The sequence below is a fragment of the Benincasa hispida genome, chromosome 6 (genome assembly GCF_027475165.1).
Source record: "Benincasa hispida cultivar pf3 chromosome 6, pf3_genome.v1.1, whole genome shotgun sequence".
Taxonomy (NCBI): domain Eukaryota; kingdom Viridiplantae; phylum Streptophyta; class Magnoliopsida; order Cucurbitales; family Cucurbitaceae; genus Benincasa; species Benincasa hispida.
In genome coordinates this window covers 55,036,992-55,056,887 of record NC_143483.1, presented here as the reverse complement: position 1 = coordinate 55,056,887, position 19,896 = coordinate 55,036,992, and the positions used below count along the sequence as shown (strand labels likewise).

Here is a 19,896-nt window from a genome sequence, read left to right as displayed (position 1 = left end):
ACCATTTCATTTCTTTAGGTGATAGGAGACAACAATGGCCAATACCTTACTTTCGGCAACATCTTCAAAAATTCTAACACCTGAAAACCAAAAATAGCGAAAAGTAAAAATTACGGAAATGACTTCAATCCAGAAGAATATATCTTACTAATAGTTACAAAGAGAGGCATTAAATCCAGCAAGATCCCGAACCTCTTCATGAGACCTCTCCACATCTACACCCTTTTAGTCCTCAAATTTTGAAGAATAGGTGCCTTTAGTCCCTAAATTTGATAGATGCATTTGGCCCCTGAGTTTCTAAAATATATCTTTTTGGTTGCCGATTTTTTAAGAATAGATTTAAAAGGCCTTTAAAGATAATTTTTCATTATTTTAAATATGAAATTTTTAATTTAAAAAATAATTTTAGAGAAAAGAGATCAATTTTAAAAATTAATTTTCTAATTTAAAATAATAATTTTTAAAAATTACTGCAGCGACATTATAAACATATTTTTTTAAAATTGAGGGACTAAAAATATACCGTTTGAAAACTTAAAAACCAAATGCACATATTCTTTTAAAAAATGTACATATTTTTAAAAACTCAAGGACTAAAAAGTTATATTTTGAAAATTCTGGGACTAAATTCATATATTCTTAAAAACTCGAGGACTTCAAAGGTCATTTTTCTAAAAAACTATTATTTCTCTTTAGCCAATGAGGCAATGAGCCACAAAATAGCAAAAAAAAAAAGCATGTATGCCAACAAAACTTCCCTTATTAGAAAAGGGATGCATCAAGACCCCTAAACCCTTTTTTTAAAAAAAGGATCTACGCATCATGCTAGTAATTTCAAACAAGAAACTACTCACAAAAAAAACTTCAATATAAATTAGGGTTATTTTCAAATATAGGAATATGAGCCAACTTATTTACAAATTAAGATTTTTTTTGACATCTATCACTAACTATCAGTGTCTATCACTGATATCTATTAGTATCAGTAGATAGTGATAGATGGTGATATTTTGCTATATTTGAAAATATTTCCAACAATTTTGTCGTTTAAAACAATTACACTTTAAATTGATTACTCTTTTTTCTGCCCAGAAAAAGGATTTGGAGATGGAAGCCTTTGGTCAAGACAAATCTGCAAGCATTTAATGTTTCAGAAGACTGGATGAATGATTTCACAAGGTCAATGTAAGATTTAGGACTGCACTTCAAGAATTGAGTCTTATACTAATCTTTCAAACCAAGCTTCTCAAATCTTATGGTAAGATCTCTCAACATGTCCTAAAAAGTAGCCAACCACACTTCAAAAACCCACCAGGGATACACCTTCCTTTCATCGGATTTGGCCACAGAATATAACCAATAATCAATTCTGAAGAAAGGAAGACCAACATATCTTAATTTTGGCGGTTCCAATCTCATCTCTATCTTGCTTAGAAAAAAATTGAGATGCAGAGCAGAGCAGCATTTCAACCATGGATTTTCAAGCCACTGAAGATGGAATAAGGAAAGAGGAATGACGGATTCAAATTCCATACCTTCAATAAAAAAAAGATTAAAAAAAAAAAAAAAACTTGCTTTCCGAACAAATGCATTCATTATCGCAATAACAGCTACTATGATCCATTCCAAACAAACACAAAATGAAGATTGTCATTGCACGAATGGCGAAAAAGGCAGACAGACGAGGGCGACAAGACAATGGATGAAGCTATGGTTAGGGTTCACGAGGGGAACCCATTGCACAGGAAAGAGAATTTTTGAAAAGGGAAAGGAGGTTTAAGTCACAAGGTGCCATTGAATCAACATCTTACATGTTTTTATGTACCAAGGAATATGACCCTTGTACTCCACAGTACCAAGAAGAGACACGGCACAACATTTTGCACAGTATAGCAGTGATTATGAATAAACGGATAGTTCAAATTTGTGCCCTTTTGCAGTGCCTAAGAGATAAATTGACCAAGATGATAGTACCGTTAAATGTGCGAACACATTTCCACCTATATCTTTCAATTGCATCACCGAAATCCCCTTCAAAGAAGCCATCTGAACCAACACGAGTATTCAAATTTGAAGATTGACGCAAAAGTGTCTCTGGACCTGAGCATAAGAGTTAAAATGAATGCCACGATGAAAATCTTCTTGTCCCTGATGTGGGAAAAAAACAAAACAAAAAAAAAGCAATAAAAGCCACAAAACCAATTACAACATCAAGGCCTTTTCTTTTTATACATGAAAAGAATTCCTATGCATGGTAAATAAGGTATGAAGTACGAATTATGATAAAATGAAAAAAAGAGAAGTATATACTACACATAGCATGGTAATCATAGATTCATAATTAACTTCTTGAAATTGAATGCATATCACATTGAACTTGAAACAAAACAAAATTAAATCATATAATGCAAAACTTCGATTTTTGTCCGATCACAAGTCAGCCATAACAACTAAGCACTTAATGAATCAAAAGTATGCAACTCCTTGATACAAATGCAACAACTAACACCATGATCTAGTCACCATCACTTAGATTTCTTGATCTGGCACTGCAACTTGATATACTGAATTTATCTGGTGTGTCAACCAGGGGTAAGGAACATATTTCATTGTTTACCAAACCTGAGAATTAACCTTCATTTCACAATTCAAGTACAATAATGTCCATGCACTTGTGCAACTCTAGCACTATGATAAATTGTAACTGATGTCAAACATGTAAAACTCCTCCTAACCATTTAGCTTTCTTAATTCACCAAATAGTCATGTAAAATTAAAACGATCACCATCTAAACATAGGACACAAAACACAAGCTACCTCACCTTGTCCAATTTTTATTAGTTTTTTCAATCCATGTGCATACCGTCTAACTCTTGGTCTGTGTCCATCCAGATTTATCCTTCCATAACATGAAAGTTGGTCAACGATAAGAAAGCAACCAAGAAATGAGGAGGGTCAAGCTGGTTAAATGCAAAGTTAGGCCAGAAAAGGAACAACAATACATAAAGAACCCAAGAAATATAACACCAAGGATACTCAAATGCAGATTGGAACGTCCAATTAAACCAAACGAAATCCAACCAATATCACAAATAAATGTCAAATTCTAACTACTTTCCAAGAGTAGCAGTTATTCATTTTTTATATTCTACAACTGGTCATGGGAAGTTTCCAACCATTACATAATAATAATGGTGAAGTTCACAAACTAAACTATTTGCAGAGTTGCCATTCAATTTTTTCTTTATTACAATCAGAAACTGGGGACATCAAGCATCGGTATGATTTCTTTCATATTGACGCAAAACATATTTTTTTAGATTAGCCATGCCCCCATCCTGAATTCCAGGGATCTATCCTCCAGGAAGATTTGTCCTGTGGCTATGTAGTTGACCACCTTGGCAAGAAAGTAGGAGGATTTTTTATAATAAAATATTTCAAAGGAAGAAGTTTGGGGTTTAGAGCATCTCAATATGTCACTTTTTTTTTTTTTTTAATATCAAATTATTCCTTCATATTCTCTTATAATTGATAATTGAGAACACTATTTATGATGGCTATATATTCCTTTTGGATAATTTTCTGGCAACCACCTTGTTGTGTAGTTGGTATTTTAATTCTTTCATATTTCTCATTACAGAGAAGAGAGAAAGAGAGAGGTGAAGGAGGACTTGGGGGGGGGAGATGGGGATGAAGATATTCAGCAGAATAGCTTGTGCAGGATAAACTTCGAATTCAAGGATTGTGCCAATGGGAATCTGGGTTTTTTTTTTTTTTTTTTTGAGAACAAAATATTCTCCAAAAAACAACACCTCTATATCAGTTTTTCCTTTTATGGGAAATACCTTCAGAAGAAAAAATAAATAAATAAAGATGCAAAACCCCAAGATCCAAGGAGTTCGACTTACACAAATAGTATCCCACTATAAGGATATAGGAACAGAAATACTTACAAATATCATTAGAAGGAGATCTACAATTGTAGGCCACAATAAACAATTCTCCCAAATCTCCATCTTCTTCCTATGTATGAAGGTTTTCCTATGGCTCTTTCGGATTATCTCCAAAAGGTAGCCCAAGAAAGCTGATCAGGTTTTTCACTTAAAATCTGATTTGACATCTTTCTAATAAGAAATGTGTGCAGTTGGCAAAAGAGCTTGAAAGGTAGAGGAGTAAGGATCAACGTGTTAGATAAAGGCCCTCCAATAAGCCAAGTATTAGAAAAAGAATAATTACAAAATGAGTTAAATTTAAGAGCCGATGAGAACAAAAAGTAAAAGATATTGTCCGAAAGCCGAACAAATAACTTGTTGAGCCCCCAATACTTTATACATATAAGAGGAGGGGTGGAAGAGGTATTGCACAGAAGACACCACCTGCAGGGGATGCTAACCATGAGGATTTGATTTGAGGGAACCACAGAAATAGTTATAAAAGGAAAGTGTGGGAATTAGTAGAGAAGTGGATATTTTTGGTAATGGCTGAAGGAGCTTTTGAGGAGAGGATCACCGGCTCTCTCGAAAGTGCAGGTTTTGCTTTTACTTTTTTTTTTTTTTTTAAGGAAACAACACTTTTGATTGATGAAATGAAAAGAGATTAACGCTCGAATTACAAGAAACTACGAAATATCAAGAACTAGGGATAAGCAGATGCACCTGGCTATCTAAACTAGATTGACACACCCATAGCATCCTCATCGTACCCCAAAACAAAATATAACAAATGCAATAGAAAACTATGTCTTAAAGACGTAATTACATAGAATGAAAGAAAGTATTCCAATTAAGACAAATATCTTGAACAGAATAATCAGAAAATTTCTTGGATAGGGAACACCAAGAAGAAGCTTTGAGTGATTTGCTTGTTGAGTACTTGTTTCCTTTCTTTGCAATTGTAATTGAACTTATATCGTCACATTATATCGGCAATATACATTCAGAGCTCTGTTGCTCTGTTTTTCTTCTTCTATACTTGTTGGGATTTACTGAGTGAGGGAAGTAGATACCAAACAAAACTCTCACTGTTGGTAAAGTTACGTTTATTCCTTGTCAACCACAAGAAAGTTCAGCAAGCAACAACCCAAAGTTCCAATTTCTATCAGGACTAGAGAAAGGCCATCTGCAGAAGATTTGAAGCAAGGCCATCTTTGTGGAGGAGTGATGGTCCCAGGCAATATTTAAGGCTGTGAGAACCAAGTATGAAAGGCTTCCTGCAGCCATGCAAGTAAAAAGTGCACCCTGCACATTTCTACCTAAAATACACAAAGAGGACAACCACAATTCGTTATAATAGTTTTTCTCCATTTGTCCCGGTCAAGATCGACCCCGAGATTCAAATAAAAATTTAACTTCTTTTCATTGCACATCCAAACTATTGATTTTTTTGGGTTTTCTTGGTGGAATCTCAGCCAAGACTGGAATTGTATGTAATCTTTCCCAAATCTTTCATAACCTTTTCTAATCTTCTTCAAATTATTTATTCATAATCCAACTCAGTACACCTACATTCCAGTTCCACAAATTATGAGATTCTAAATTTTCAAAACCTTGATTTCTTGACAGTTTCAACAACCTCAAAACAATCTCAAATTTCCCCAAAAATATGTAATTATTCAGATCAAGAATTGAAGCAGATAGAAACAAATCGACCCAATAGCACCAGTACAAATGTAATACTGATGCAATTGGGTTATGAAGAGGGAATGTTGCAATATCCCTATTCATAAACTATCGAGAAGAATGATGCAATTTCAACATGTAATATTGATTCTCTTGGCATTAGTGAAATTGGGATGTAGGAAAAGACCCATAAGATTTGGGAAAGATTACATACAATCCCAATTTTCGTCTTGGACAAGATTCCACCAAGAAAGTCCAAAAAAATCAATGGTTTGGATGTGCGAGGAAAAGAAGTTAAATTTGTATTCGAATCTCAAGACCAATCTCAATCGGGAAGTTCCAAGAACAACTATTATAATCAATTGCCAAAAAGGGTGCTAATTGTGAAAGATGAAAACTTGTGGGGGTTATTTCTGACAATTTCTCAAGTGCTATGGCGTGGTTTGGATCGAATTATCAGGTGTCTATAAGCACCCTAAAGCTAGAGACCAAATTTATATTTGACATTGCTTAGGGATCTTAAGACTCCAAAGCAAATTGCCGAGGCGAGGGAAATCGTTTCTACCCACTAAATCCCTCTCATGTTTCCATAAGCATCTTAGTGTTGAGAATGGTGGATGGAGCTCCATTCAACTAAGTCTTTTTCCTCTAAAGCCTTTCTAAAGAGAGGAACCCATCTTTGAGTTTAGTTCTCCAATAACTCGCAACTACAACTGCTTTACTCCATGGAAATACTGAAAAGTTTTTTGAAACCACCTCTACTAAATGAGCTCTCCATGTTGAAAAATAGTTGCAACCATTAATGGAAGTATGGTCCAAAATAGTTTCCTTTTGCTTAAGAATGTTGGTCCGTTGGCTTCTCAAACTAGTGTTCCTATTAATTGGCCTAAATAGGAACACTAGTATATTTGGCCTAAATAATATTTTCAAGAGGTCAAAGGGTCATGATTGTTAATTTTGTATATTATTGAATAAATCAAAGTACATAATCAACCTTTTACAAAAGTGAATAAATAAACATCAAGAAACCATTAAAGAAAATACATAAATGGAAAATACCAAAAAGGAAAATAACAATGGAAAATAATAACTAGGAATAAACCCAAATTTCCTTTAACACCCTCCCTCAAACTCAAGGTGGTAGAATGATGAACAACTTGAGTTTGTGAAGAAAATCTCAAAAACAAAACAGCAAATCTGGGATGGAAACAGAAACCTATGAAGAATGAAAACATGAAGTAGGTTGGAAACATAAACCCACAAAGAAGGGAAACAAACTTCTAGTTTGGAAACAAAGATCCTCATAGAGAGATCTATAACAAAACCTACAAAGAATGAAACAAGAAATTTTGGGCTAGAAACAAAGATCCTCATAAAGAGATCTAAAACAAAACTCACAAACGGGTGATTTGAAAGCAGAATAAAGACCCACAAAAGTTTTTTTTTTTCAATAGGGGATTTTTCATAATTGCAAATAAACCAAATTAGACCAACTTGAACCAAACGAAATGGAGTAAACCAAACCAAACTAAAACCGGTTTAACTGAAGTAAATTGGACTGGGCTGATTGAACCAGACTGAAAAAGAACCGGACAATTTCTACCATTGAATTTATCCTAAAATTTTGGGATTTTACTAAAGGACAATCTAAAGAGTATATTTGATGATTTCTACCGCAATGGAAAGCTCAACTATTGCATCAAAGAAAATTTTATTTGCCTAATCCAGAAGAAATCAGAGGCAGTGTTAGTGAAAGACTTCAGGCCTATTAGCTATCTACTATAATCTATAAGATTATAGCTAGAGTACTTGCAGAAAGACTCAAGAAAGTAATGCCTAGCCTTATAAGTCAAACTCAAAGTGCTTTCATTGAAGGGAGACAAATCCTTGATCCGGTCTTAATAGCTAATGAAGTAGTAGAACACTATAGAAATAAGAAGAAAAAGGGTTGGATTTTAAAGCTTGACCTTGAAAAGGCTTTTGATAGAGTGGATTGGGATTTTCTTGAAAAAACCCTTAAAGAAAGGAACTTCTACCCCAAGTAGATATCTTGGATTTTGGGTTGTATCACTAATCCAATGTTTTCCATCTTCATTAATGGAAGGCCAAGAGGAAGGATTAAGGCCACAAGGGGAATTAGACAAGGTGACCCCCTATCCCCCTTCCCTTTTCTTTTGGTTAGCGACTTGCTTAGTGTTTTGGTTTCAAGAATCCAAGAAAAAAGGGCTGTTTGAAGGCTTTGTGGTCGGGAAAAACAAGGTTCATATCTCTATTCTCCAGTTTGCTGATGATACTCTACTCTTTTGCAAGTATGACGATGACATGCTAGACAATCTCAAAAAATCTATTACTTTGTTTGAGTGGTGCTCGGGGCAGAAAGTTAATTGGGAAAAATCTGCCATTTGTGGGTTAAATATTGAAGATTCTAAGTTGAGGGCAGTAGCTTCAAGGCTGAATTGCCAATTAACCACCTTCCTTTCATATATTTGGGTCTTCCTCTTGGGGGGCACCCAAAGAAATTGTTGTTTTGGCAGCCGGTCATTGATAAAGTTCATAAAAAACTTGACAAGTGGAGAAGATACAACTTAACAAGAGGTGGAAGAGCTACCTTGTGCAACTCAGTCCTTGTCAACCTCCCAACCTACATGTCCTCTTTTTTTATGCCTAAAAAAGTGATTTTAGCCATTGAAAGAATCATCAGAAACTTTTTTTGGGAAGGCTTTAAAGGGGGAAAGATAAATCATTTAGCAAAGTGGGAGATCGTCTATAAGAAACAAGCAGATGGGGGACTCGGAATTGGAGGTTTAAAAGCTAAAAACGTGGCCTTACTAGCCAAATGGGGTTAGAGGTTCCTAAAAGAGAAACCCTCCCTTTGGAGTCAAGTTATTTTGAGTTCCATGGTAGCAGTCAATTTGGTTGGCACACTTCTGGCAAGGTCCACTGTAGTCTTCGAAGCCCTTGGACAAATATTTCAAGATCTTGGTTGAATATTGAGAAGTTGGCAGACTTTAAAGTGGGGAATGAAACCAGAATTGCATTTTGGCAAGACCCTTGGCTGGAATTTTTTCAGTTAAAAGACAGATTTCCTTCCCTTTTTGGCTTAGCATCACTTCCCAACGGTTCAGTATCACACTTTTGGGACTATCACACCTCCTCATGGACTCTAAACTTCAGAAGAGACCTAAAAGATGATGAGATTTTAGAGTTCCAATCCCTACTAGCAATATTGGTTAAGCAAAAATTATCTAATAGGGCAGACACTCGCATTTGGTCCCTTGAAAAAAATGGCTCTTTCTCAGTAAAATCACTGGTTAATCACCTTTCTGAGACCACCCCAATTTCAACCAACCTTCACAAGAGCCTATGGAAGTCCAACAGCCCTCGAAGAGTTAATATAACAGTTTGGATAATGCTGTTTGGAACCCTAAATTGTTCCTCAGTGCTGCAAAAAAAACTGCCTTGCTATTCTATCTTCCCCAATTGGTGTGTCCTTTGTAAATCAGCTGAAGAAGACCTTCAACACTTATTCTTTGACTGCTGTTTTGCCTTCAACTGCTGGAAAGAATTCCTTAATTGCTTCAACACTTCTTGGGTCTTTGATACTTCTTTTAGAAGCAATATACAACAATTACTTTCAGGTCCTATCCTGAAGAAATACTCCAATTTACTATGGATTAATGGGGTAAAAGCAGTGCTGGTTGAAATCTGATTTGAAAGAAATCAAAGAGTGTTCAATGGAAAGCAAACTCCTTTGTTTACTCGCTTTGAGGCGGCAAAACTCAATGCCTCTCTTTGGTGCTCCCTTTCTAATTGCTTTGAAGCCTACTCCTTGCAAGACATAAGTTTAAATTGGCAGCCTTTCTTTCAAATGGAAGACTAATCGAAGCATCGGCGATAGAGACAGCAGCTTCTCTTTCATTAGTATTCTTAATTGTCTTAACTTCTTGATGTAATTTAGATTTTTGTAGCTTAGATCTTTACATTGTCCGGTTGCAAGATTTTCCTTGTATTGTCTCATTAGACTGCTCTTCTATTAGCCTTTGATGGCTTTATCTCTATGTTAGATATGATGAGGGTGCTATGGGGATGTCAACCTAGTTGAGATGCCCGGGTGCACCTACTGATCCTTTGGTTTTCTGTTTGGTTTCTTTGTATTCTCCTTTATTATCAAAGTACTCATCTCTTGTACTATATTTATTGATTAATAAAGGTTGTTTCCTTTTCAAAAAAAAAAAAAATGCAACACTACTTGTAAAAAGATTTGTTGGGTCACTAATGTATATGGGTCAACCGATTACAAAGAAAGAAAATTTGTGTGGGAAGAACTACTTTCCTTGGTAGCTTACTGTGAAGAGGCATGGTGTATGGGTGGTGATTTTAATATCACAGGATGGGCACACGAAAGATTCCCCTTGGGTAGAAGTACTAGAGGCATGAGAAAGTTTAATAAGTTCATTGAGCAAGCAAAACTCATGGAAATCCGGTTGAGTAATGGGAAATTTACGTGGTCAAGGGAAGGCATCATTGTTTCAAGATCCTTACTAGACCGTTTCTTCATATCAAAAGATTGGGATGAGTTATTTGAAAATTCTAGAACCAATAGACAAGCCCAAATTTTTTCAGATCACTACCCAATTTTATTAGAAGCCGGCTCTTTCGGCTGGGGTCCTTCACCTTTCAGGTTTTGTAATAGCTGACTACTCAACAAAGATTGCACCCAAATTATAGAGAAAACATGGTTTGACAGTAAAGTACATGGATGGGCTAGGTTTGTACTAAATCAGAAGCTGAAAGAAGTGAAAACAGCAGTAAAAAAATGGCATCACAGCAATAAGGAAGAACTAAAACAGAAAGAGGAGAGGCTGCTAGCAGAAATAGAAACTTGGGACACTCTTGCCGAGATTTCCCCCTTTCCAGCAATGACTATGCAGTTTGGTCTTCATCAAAATCAGAACTCTTCTTTACATGCCCTTATTCAGATTGGTGTTGGAAAAAGCTGCTGTGTTTCTTCAACTTTTCATGGATCTTGTGCAATGATTTCAAAAGTAATGTGTTTAAACTCCTTGCCGGCCCCATTTTCCACAAATCCATCCGTCTGTTATGGTGTAATGCAGTAAAAGCCTTATTGAAAGACCTTTGGTTTGAAAGAAATCAAAGGATTTTCCATAACAAAGTTACTAGATGCCAAGACCGTTTTGAAGCCGCCCGTCGTCAAGCCTCCTCCTGGTGCATCCTCTCCAATCCTTTCCTTGCCTATAGTCTTTCAGATTTCAACCTCAACTAGGGGGCCTTTATATCCACCCTCCCCCCCTTCGGACAGCATTAAACACTACCAGATTTCAGCACTACTCATTGAACTTTTTATTTATTTCCATAAGTTTTAGGCCACTGCTTTGACTTTATTATTAAATTCTCATTTTCGATGTTTCTTTGGTTATTGTCCTCTCATTTTGTAATCTTGTTATTATCTCTCCCAGTTATGGGTTTGAATTGGAAATGATGAGGGTGCTAAGGGAGGGTCAACCTAGTTGAGACGTCCGTGTGCATCTCCTGATCCTTTTAGAAGCACTTGTATTTCCGCTTTTCTCTTTGTATAACTCTCTTGTACTTTGAGCTTTAGCTCCTCTCTATTTATTAATATAATGAATCGTTTCCTTTCCAAAAAAAAACACAAACGAACTACATCAGAAAAGTCTACCCTTTATAGACAGGCAGTTCTCCCCCATACACAAATGAAAGCACTATGACTTCATTCAGAACTATCACATAGTTTATAATAAAGTATCCATCCAAACAGTTACTCTCAATTAATTAATTGTACCAAAAATGAGTCTGTGAAAACCTCCATGCAAACTTTTTCTAAAGAAAAATGCTTACTCTTCCTCCATGTTCAGTTTGTCTCGGGGGCTAGCTCCTCTGGACAGCTCATACTCAGCCTATCAAATTAATGTCAATTAACTAAACAAAAGATAAATAGTATTTTTAGCAATTGTGACATGACAATGTAACAGAACAAAGTGTCATGCTTCACAAAAAATTTCCAAGTTGCATTCTTGTTAACAGGTAATGATAAATCGTCGCCTGTTCTGGTTACATTTATTGCCCATCCAAACATAAAAATTAATTAACCTTCCACTTGAGAATTTTGTACCTGTTGCTTGGCGTGATCAAATGCCTCGATCCATTTTCTGACCTCTCCAGCCGTAGCACAAGCAATCTTAAGGGGAGGAAAAAAAACATATAAACGCACATGCACTAAAGGGACAACTTTTTCCTAGATGCATCCCATAATTTTTATCCACTAAAAAAGAAAAAGGAAGCCCCATTGATTATAAATTAGTTACAAGAAGAAGAGATAGCAATGGAGTATGTCTGACACCAAAATGAGGATGTAAAACAAATGCACAATTCATCTATATAGACTCCCAAAAGTTTACGAGATTATAGTTACCAAAAAGACTCTGTCTGAGGAAAATTTTTATCGTCTAATTCCGTGTATATTAATGAGAAACTATTTCATCAAATAAAGAGAAACTTTAGGAGAACCTCATAACTTGTCATATTAGAAGATGGAAAAATGTTTCCTCAAGCAGGAGAGGTTTACATTGATTCAGTAAGTCCAGTGTAGTTGTTAGACCTCCAGTGATTCATACATACAAGAGGAAGGGCAGAAAAGGGATTTTACCAAGCATATTACCAGCAAAGGAAGTGGAACGGGAAAATTAGTTAGGGGAGGGGACCACTAACTTTACCATAAAAGGGAATGAGGGAATGAGGGAATCAGGCTATTTTTGGTAAAAGCTGAGTGAGCTTTTAGAGGAGAGTTTTCCAGCCCTCTCAAATTGGCTTGCTTTGAGCTCTTATTTCCTTTCTAAGACTTATATTTAGTTATTTCCTTGTCCTTTTAATCTATATACTATTTGGGGCATCTTGTTCGGGTTATTTTTGCATTGCTTGGAGGGTATTTCTGAGTGCAAGTGGATCGGATACCTAACAAATTGGTATCAGAGCCCTAACATCCTGGGGCGAACAAGGCAAATGGTGCAAAAACAAATGGAGGAGAGAATGGAAACGAACAAGAGGGACATTGCGGAGATGAAGGGAGTGATAGTATGCCTTTGTAAATGCTTTGAGAAATTATCAAAGGAAGTTCGGGAAAGTAGTTTAGTGAGGAAAAACGATGAATTGGTAGTTGCCGAGGGATCGCGTTCGAAAATGAAAGGGAAGACAGAAGAAGCGGACTCAGCTACGATTCATAGAGCAAGGGGGGATAAGAGTAAGTACAAACAATTGGAGATGCCGATCTTCGCAAGGGAGAATCCGGAGTCATAGGTGTACAGGACGAAACACTATTTTGAGATCCATGAGTTAAATGAGATAGAGAAAGTGAAGGTTGTCGTGATTAGTTTTGCTCCGGATGAGGTGGATTGGTTCCGATGGAGCCATAATAGGAATCTGATTGCGTCGTGGAACGAGATGAAGAAGAGGATGTTCGAACACTTCCGACCTACCGCTGAAGGGAGTTTGAGTGCTCAATTGCTTTGGATTAGGCAAAAAAGTACCTATGCCGATTACGTAAAAAAATTTGGCACCTACTCAGCACCGTTACCAGACATGGCAGAGGACGTTTTGAGGGATGCCTTCCTAAATGGACTGGAATAGAAGTTGTAGGTAGAGGTGATCAGCCGTCATCCAATGGGCTTAGAGGCATGTATGAAGGAAGCCCAATTAGTTAACGACCGAAATCTGGCCCTTAAGTTGGCCCTGAAAGATTTTAGGGAAATTGGGCCTGCGAAAGGGGAAGCCCAAACCGGGAATAAAACGAATCACGCTATGATTAAGGCAAACTCTAAGGGGACTAAAATTGGGGGAACTCGACAAATCTCCATTCCAGTGAAGGGAAACTCTGTGAAGAAAGATCCGGCTGTGAAGAGATTATCCGATAGCGAATACCGAGAAAGACTCGAGAAGGGTCTTTGTTTCCATTGCAATGACAAATATTCACAAGGACATTGCTGCAAGGTAAAAAAGAATTGGGAGCTAATGTTGTTCATCGCCAATGATGATGTGGAATTTGACAAAGTAGATACAACGAAAGGCGAAGAAGTTTTGGAGCTTAATACGTTCGAGGTGATGGAGGAAGCAGAAATATCATAGAGGTGCATGCTCGGATTCTCCAAGAGAGGAACGATGAAGTTGAAGGGAACGACCGAAGGGAAGAAAGTCAAAGTATTGATTGAGTGCGAGGCCACGCATAACTTCATCCATCAAAGGCTCGTTACATAATTAAAATTACCCCTATTTGAGACCTCCAAATACGGAGTGGTTATCGGTAATGGAGCGGCAATCAAAGGTAACGAAATTTGTAAAGCGGTAGTGGTAAAATTACCCGATTTAGTGGTGACAACCGATTTTCTTCCAATCAACCTGGGGAGGATAGATGTGGTGTTAGGAATGCAATGGTTGTTTACAACAGGGTTCATGGGAGTGCATTGGCCATCCCTAACGATGTCGTTCGCGATCAACGATAAATAGATAACCCTCCGAGGGGATCCTTCTCTAACCAAAACTGAAGTATCGTTGAAAGCCTTATCCAAGATATGGGAAGAGGAAGACCAAGGATTTTTTATTGAATTCCATAACATTGAAATTGAAGGGGAAGCAGAGGATGTGCATGGGGTAGACAAAGGAAACACAGAGGCTCTTCCGGTGAGGATTCAAACGCTTTTGAATGAAAGTGAAGATGTGTTCGGAACGCTGGAAACACTAGCCCGAAGCGGGCCGCTGACCACCAAATAGTGATCAGGGAAGGACAAGCACCAGATAATGTTAGGCCTTATAAGTACGGTCATGCTCAGAAGGAGGAAATCAAAGAGTTGGTGGATGAAATGCTACAAGCAAGAATCATACGACCAAGTCGTAGCCCCTACTCTAGCCTGGTTCTCCTAGTGAAGAAGAAGGATGAAAGCTAGAGGTTCTGTGTAGACTATCGTAAGCTGAACCAAGTGACCATGGCTGACAAGTTTCCTTTTCCGATTATTGAAGAGTTGTTGGATGAGTTGCACGACTCTGCAGTCTGCTCGAAATTGGATTTATGTTCCGGATATCATCAAATACAAGTGAGAGAGGAGGACATAGAGAAGACGGCGTTCTGCACCCATGAAGGACGTTGAGAATTCCTACGTTCCAGTCACTGATGAATCGGATCTTCCGCCCATTCCTCCAGCGTTTCGTTTTGATATTCTTCGACGATATATTGGTCTACAGCCTCGACATTACTACTCATGAACTACATTTAGCGATTGTCTTTGGATAACCATCTATTTGCTAACAGAAAGAAGTGCACCTTTTGCCAATACCGAATATAGTTCTTGGGACATTGGATATCTCAACAAGGAGTGGAGGCAGATGATGAGAAGATTAACGCGATGTTGCAATGGCCTCAACCAAAGAACATTTCAGAGCTTAGGGGGTTCCTGGGATTGTCATCGGGGTATTATAGACGTTTTGTGAAGGGGTACGGGGAAATTGCAGCGTCATTGACTCGGTTGTTGCAAAAGAATTCGTTTAGATGGAACGAGGCTACTTCTAAGGCCTTTGAGGAATTAAAGATGGCCATGACAACAATTTCCGTATTGGCGTTGCCTGATTTTTCTCAGTCGTTTGTGATTGAAATAGATACCTCAACGTCTAGAGTGGGGGCAGTCCTATCTCAGAATCTCAAACCTATTGCCTTCTTCAATCAACAATTATCGCCCTGGGCTCAAGAGAAGTTGATTTACAAGAGAGAATTGATGGCAGTGGTCTTGGCTGTGCAGAAATGGAGACATTATCTTCTTGGTAACAAGTTCACCGTGATTTCTGATAAAAAAGCGTTAAAATTTTAATGGAACAACGTGAAGTGCAACCACAATTTCAATGTTGGCTTACCAAGCTAATGGGGTATGACTTTGAAATCCTATATTAACCTGGGTTGCAAAATAAAGCCGTTGATGCCTTGTCACGCTTACCTCCTATCCAACCCAACTTTGGTGGATGTGGAGGTGGCCTTGAAGGAAGTCGAAGGGGATGAAGAGTTACAGCGTATCACAGCAAAATTGAAGGAAGATCTGGAGGGCAAACCCAACTACCAGTGGCATCATGGAAAACTCCTATACAAGAGAAGGTTAGTTCTCTCGAAATCTTCATCTCTAATACCAGCTTTAATTCACATGTTCCATGACTCTGTTTTAGGAGGACACTCCGGATTACTTCACATGTTCCATAATTACCGATCGAGATAAGATCTTTCTCAGTAACTTTTGGAAGGAACTATTTGCAATGATGAGCACAGTCTTGAAGAGAAGTACTGCTTTCCATCCCCAAACGGATGGACAAACAGAATGGGTCAACCGTTGTCTTGCAACCTACTTGCGATGTTTTTTGCAATGAACAACCAATAAAGTGGAGTAATTGGATCCCGTGGGCAGAACTCTGGTATAACACGACATTCCACGCATCTATACAAACCACTTCGTACCAGGCAGTTTTTGGGTGTGCCCTCCTGCCCCTTATATCTTATGGAGAGAATAAAATGTCAAATGATTTGGTGGAACAAAAGTTAATGGCAAGGGATGCAGCCCTCCGTGCATTGAAAGAACATTTGGTGGTAGCCCAAAACCGAATGAAAAAAACAAGTGGACTCAAAGAGGCAGGAATTAGTGTTTGAAATTGGTGATGAGGTATTCTTGAAATTACGAACTTACAAGCAGCGTTCGTTAGCTAGAAAGAGATGTGAGAAACTTGCTTCCCGTTTTTATGGCCCCTACAAAGTGCTTGAATGAATTGGAGAGGTGGCTTACAGATTAGAACTGCCTGAGGAGGCCAATATTCATAACGTTTTCCACATCTCACAACTAAAAAAAAGTTAGGGAAAGCGGCACATGTGCAACATCACCCCTCGGTGTTGATTGAAGAATTCGAGCTCCAAGTTGTGCCAAAATCCATCCTTGGGGTACGTTGGAATGGAGAACTAACAATAACGAATGTTTGGTGAAGTGGAAAAACCTTTCGGAGAGTGAGGCCACTTGGGAATCGGTGTACCAAATGAACAAGCAATTCCCCACTTTCCACCTTGAGGACAAGGTGCACCTCGAGGCGGGTGGTATTGTTAGACCTCCAGTGATTCATACATACAAGAGGAAGGACAGAAAAGGGATTCTACCAAGCATATTACCAGCAGAGGAAGTGGAACGTGAAAATTAGTTAGGGGAGGGGACCACTAACTTTACTATAAAAGGGAATGAGGGAATGAGGGAGTCAGGCTATTTTTGGTAAAAGCTGATTAAGCTTTTAGAGGAGAGTTTTCCCAACCCTCTCGAATTGGCTAGTTGGCGTGTTTTCTTTTCCTGCAATTTACTTTCATTGTTGTCTCTTTCTTTGAGCTCTTATTTCCTTTCTAAGACTTGTATTCAACTATTTCCTTGTCCTTTTACTCAATATACTATTTGGGGCATTCTGTTATGGTTATTTTGCATTGCTTGTTGGGTATTTCTTTCTGAATGCATGTGGACCGGATACCTAACTGTAGTACTCCTACATATTTTCTTCGCTATTAAGGTTCATGTATGAACAGTCGGTGGTTTTTTCCTTTTTATGAAACGACCTTTTGTTAGAAGAAGAAAAATGTTAAAAAAGGGAGAGCCCCTTACTCGATGGAATCAGAAAACAACACTTCAATCTTACTTTTCTTGCACTCTTTCTGTACAATTCATCTAAAGCTCGGTCTTATTTTTAACTACCAAGAACTTACTCATATAAGAATGAACCACCTTAGACATGGAACATAGAAAATTTTAATTTAAGTGATCCAATTCACAAGGGGGGAAAGCATGAAATGACGCCAAAACAAAATATCAAATGACTAGGTTACCAAGTTTTCAATTTGACAAAAATAGCAATAAGGAAAGTTATATCTCAAACACAAAAATTAAGAAGATAAGTTTTTGTGAAACCGTCACTTACTTCTCCTTTCTTAGAATCATCCAACCGATTATAAATTCGTAAGACATAAACGTCCTGCAATAACAAACATAATTACCAACTTAGCTCCCATTTTCTTCCGCAGATCATTAAGATTTGAATGTAATGGTACTGTGAGATCAATTGAAGAACTTGATGACAAAAAATATTGTCACTAAACAATCTTATAAAATGAATCTGATAATCCAACAATAGATTTACAAGTTGATAATAGATATACCATTTCCTTACCCCATGGTTAACTTTTCGACGTCCAAGCTCTTCAACCATAAGTGACGGCCCCACAACACCTCTCCTGATAGGTTTCTACAAAAAGAAGTAAAAATGAACACACATAAAAAATAAAATTTAAGAGAGAGAGCACAATGTAGAGACATTGATGAGCAAGGAAAAAAAAAAACAGGGAATTGCAAACCAAGTTCTGGGCACATTTATTGAAAGTTAATTCCATAATATACATTATTGTAGAAGGACATGATACTAATCCAATCATAGAGGAAGCTGCCTCATTGTTGCTGATACAATAAGATTTTAAATTCCATTTCAAAATGTCTATTACAATCACTTAACTTCATAAAAGAACAACCATTTTACTCCTTTGTTATTTTGTTATCTATTGATGCACGAAATAATTGTCCTTATCCAACTTATATGGCTCCAATTTATCAACAAACAAATAGACATGCTCATAGCCATGTCATCTGTTTTAATTAAGGACCATATAAGTTGTTTTCTTAACTTCATAAGCTGAAATGGATATTTTAAATGTTCAAAGATGAAAATAGAATAACCCTGAAAATTCAAGGATTAAAATAAATATTTAAAAAGTTCGGAACCAAAATGGGATAGTCTTGAAAGCTTATGGACTAAAATAAAGTCATTGCTCATATGCTCGACTTCCACCCATCAAGAGAGGTTTTCGTTTGTAGTAAGCATCAATATTTTTACATTCTCAAGCTATGTCAAAAGAAAATAACCTGCCAAAAAGAGTATAACTTAACTAGCATCGAGTATGTACTATCAACCTCGAGGTTAGAGATTTGATCCCTACCTCCACAAATTGTCGAAAAAAAACAAAACAAACAAACAAACATCTCGATCAAATTCAACGATACGAAAATTGCAAATGTCCAGAAAACAACTCGGAAATGTCATCTTAAAATGAAAATGGAGCGCATGTGATCACCCTCAAAGTGAAATTAGTTTATAACAAGAACGCCAAGAAAACGTATAGAAACCTTTAATCCCCGGCAGTGTATCAAGCAAGCAATTAATTTCAACCAAACGAACAGAATAAACATTCACAGTACATCTTAATCTTACCAACCAAACATTAAAATAAAAGGTAAAGAGAAAAAAGGAAACGAAAAAAAAAAAAAAAAAAAAAAAATCTTACAATGCCAGGATTCTCGTGAGGATCACGCTTGTACAACTCAACGTACTTTCGACGAATAAAGAGGAATCGAAGATGGCAATACTCATGCCCAATGGAATTAACTCCAATATGATACACCCAACCGAAATACTCAAACGAACCCCTCTCCTCTCGTCCTCCTCCGCTAAAACTATTCCCCGACCCTTCACTCTCGCTTCCCGCCTTTTTTAACGACGACGGCTCCATCCCCAATCCCCCTCTGGCGGTGATTTTGATCGGAAATCTGCGTGAAGCAGAGATGAAAGTGAGGTGAAAGCGTGATCGGAAGGCTTGAAAATCGGTTAGGATAATGGGAGTTGAGGATTGAACGCAGTGAGAGGGAGAATGTGGAATTTGGAGGGAGATGGGGTTGGTTCGTCAAACTACGAGATGACGACAAAGGTTGAAAATGATTCCGCGTCGGACCTCTGACCAACGAACGAACGAACAACCGTTCGCTTTTTTTTTTTTTTTTTTTTTAACTGTTCGCTTTTTTTTCCCCTTTCTTTCTTTGTTCCTTTTTTAATATTTTTCTTTTTGTGAATGTAATCTTTACATGTTAAAAATAAGCGGTCATTGCGCTGTTGATTATTTAATTATTGAACTTAAACATTTTTTAGGACTGTTTTCGAAGATTTATTTTTTTAAAAAAATAATATTATTTTAATATTTATGGTTAAAAATAGGGTTAAAAGGAAATTCTCTTACTCCATTTTCAAATATAATAAATGAAACAAAATATTTATAGATATGACAAAATATCGCAATCTATTAGTATTAGACACTAATATACATCTATCAATATCTATTACTAATAGACTATGACTTTTGTTATGTTTGTA

The 19,896-nt window shown here is 37.1% G+C and overlaps 1 protein-coding gene across 2 annotated transcripts in view; it reads right to left on the bottom strand.

The window, feature by feature from the left end:
• LOC120079887 (ENHANCED DISEASE RESISTANCE protein (DUF1336)) overlaps positions 1-19,643 on the bottom strand; it is a 72,977-nt gene extending 53,334 nt beyond the window's left edge. For both annotated transcript variants that reach the window (XM_039034332.2, XM_039034334.2), the window contains exons 1-8: positions 19,037-19,643; positions 17,872-17,946; positions 17,623-17,676; positions 11,771-11,836; positions 11,497-11,555; positions 2,824-2,900; positions 1,975-2,100; positions 46-80 (exon numbers count right to left, since the gene is read on the bottom strand). In XM_039034332.2, coding sequence (XP_038890260.1) covers positions 46-80; positions 1,975-2,100; positions 2,824-2,900; positions 11,497-11,555; positions 11,771-11,836; positions 17,623-17,676; positions 17,872-17,946; positions 19,037-19,261 — 717 coding nt within the window. In that variant the 5' untranslated portion in view covers positions 19,262-19,643. The remainder of the gene's footprint in view (positions 1-45; positions 81-1,974; positions 2,101-2,823; positions 2,901-11,496; positions 11,556-11,770; positions 11,837-17,622; positions 17,677-17,871; positions 17,947-19,036) is intronic.
• Between the last annotated feature and the right edge of the window lie 253 nt (positions 19,644-19,896).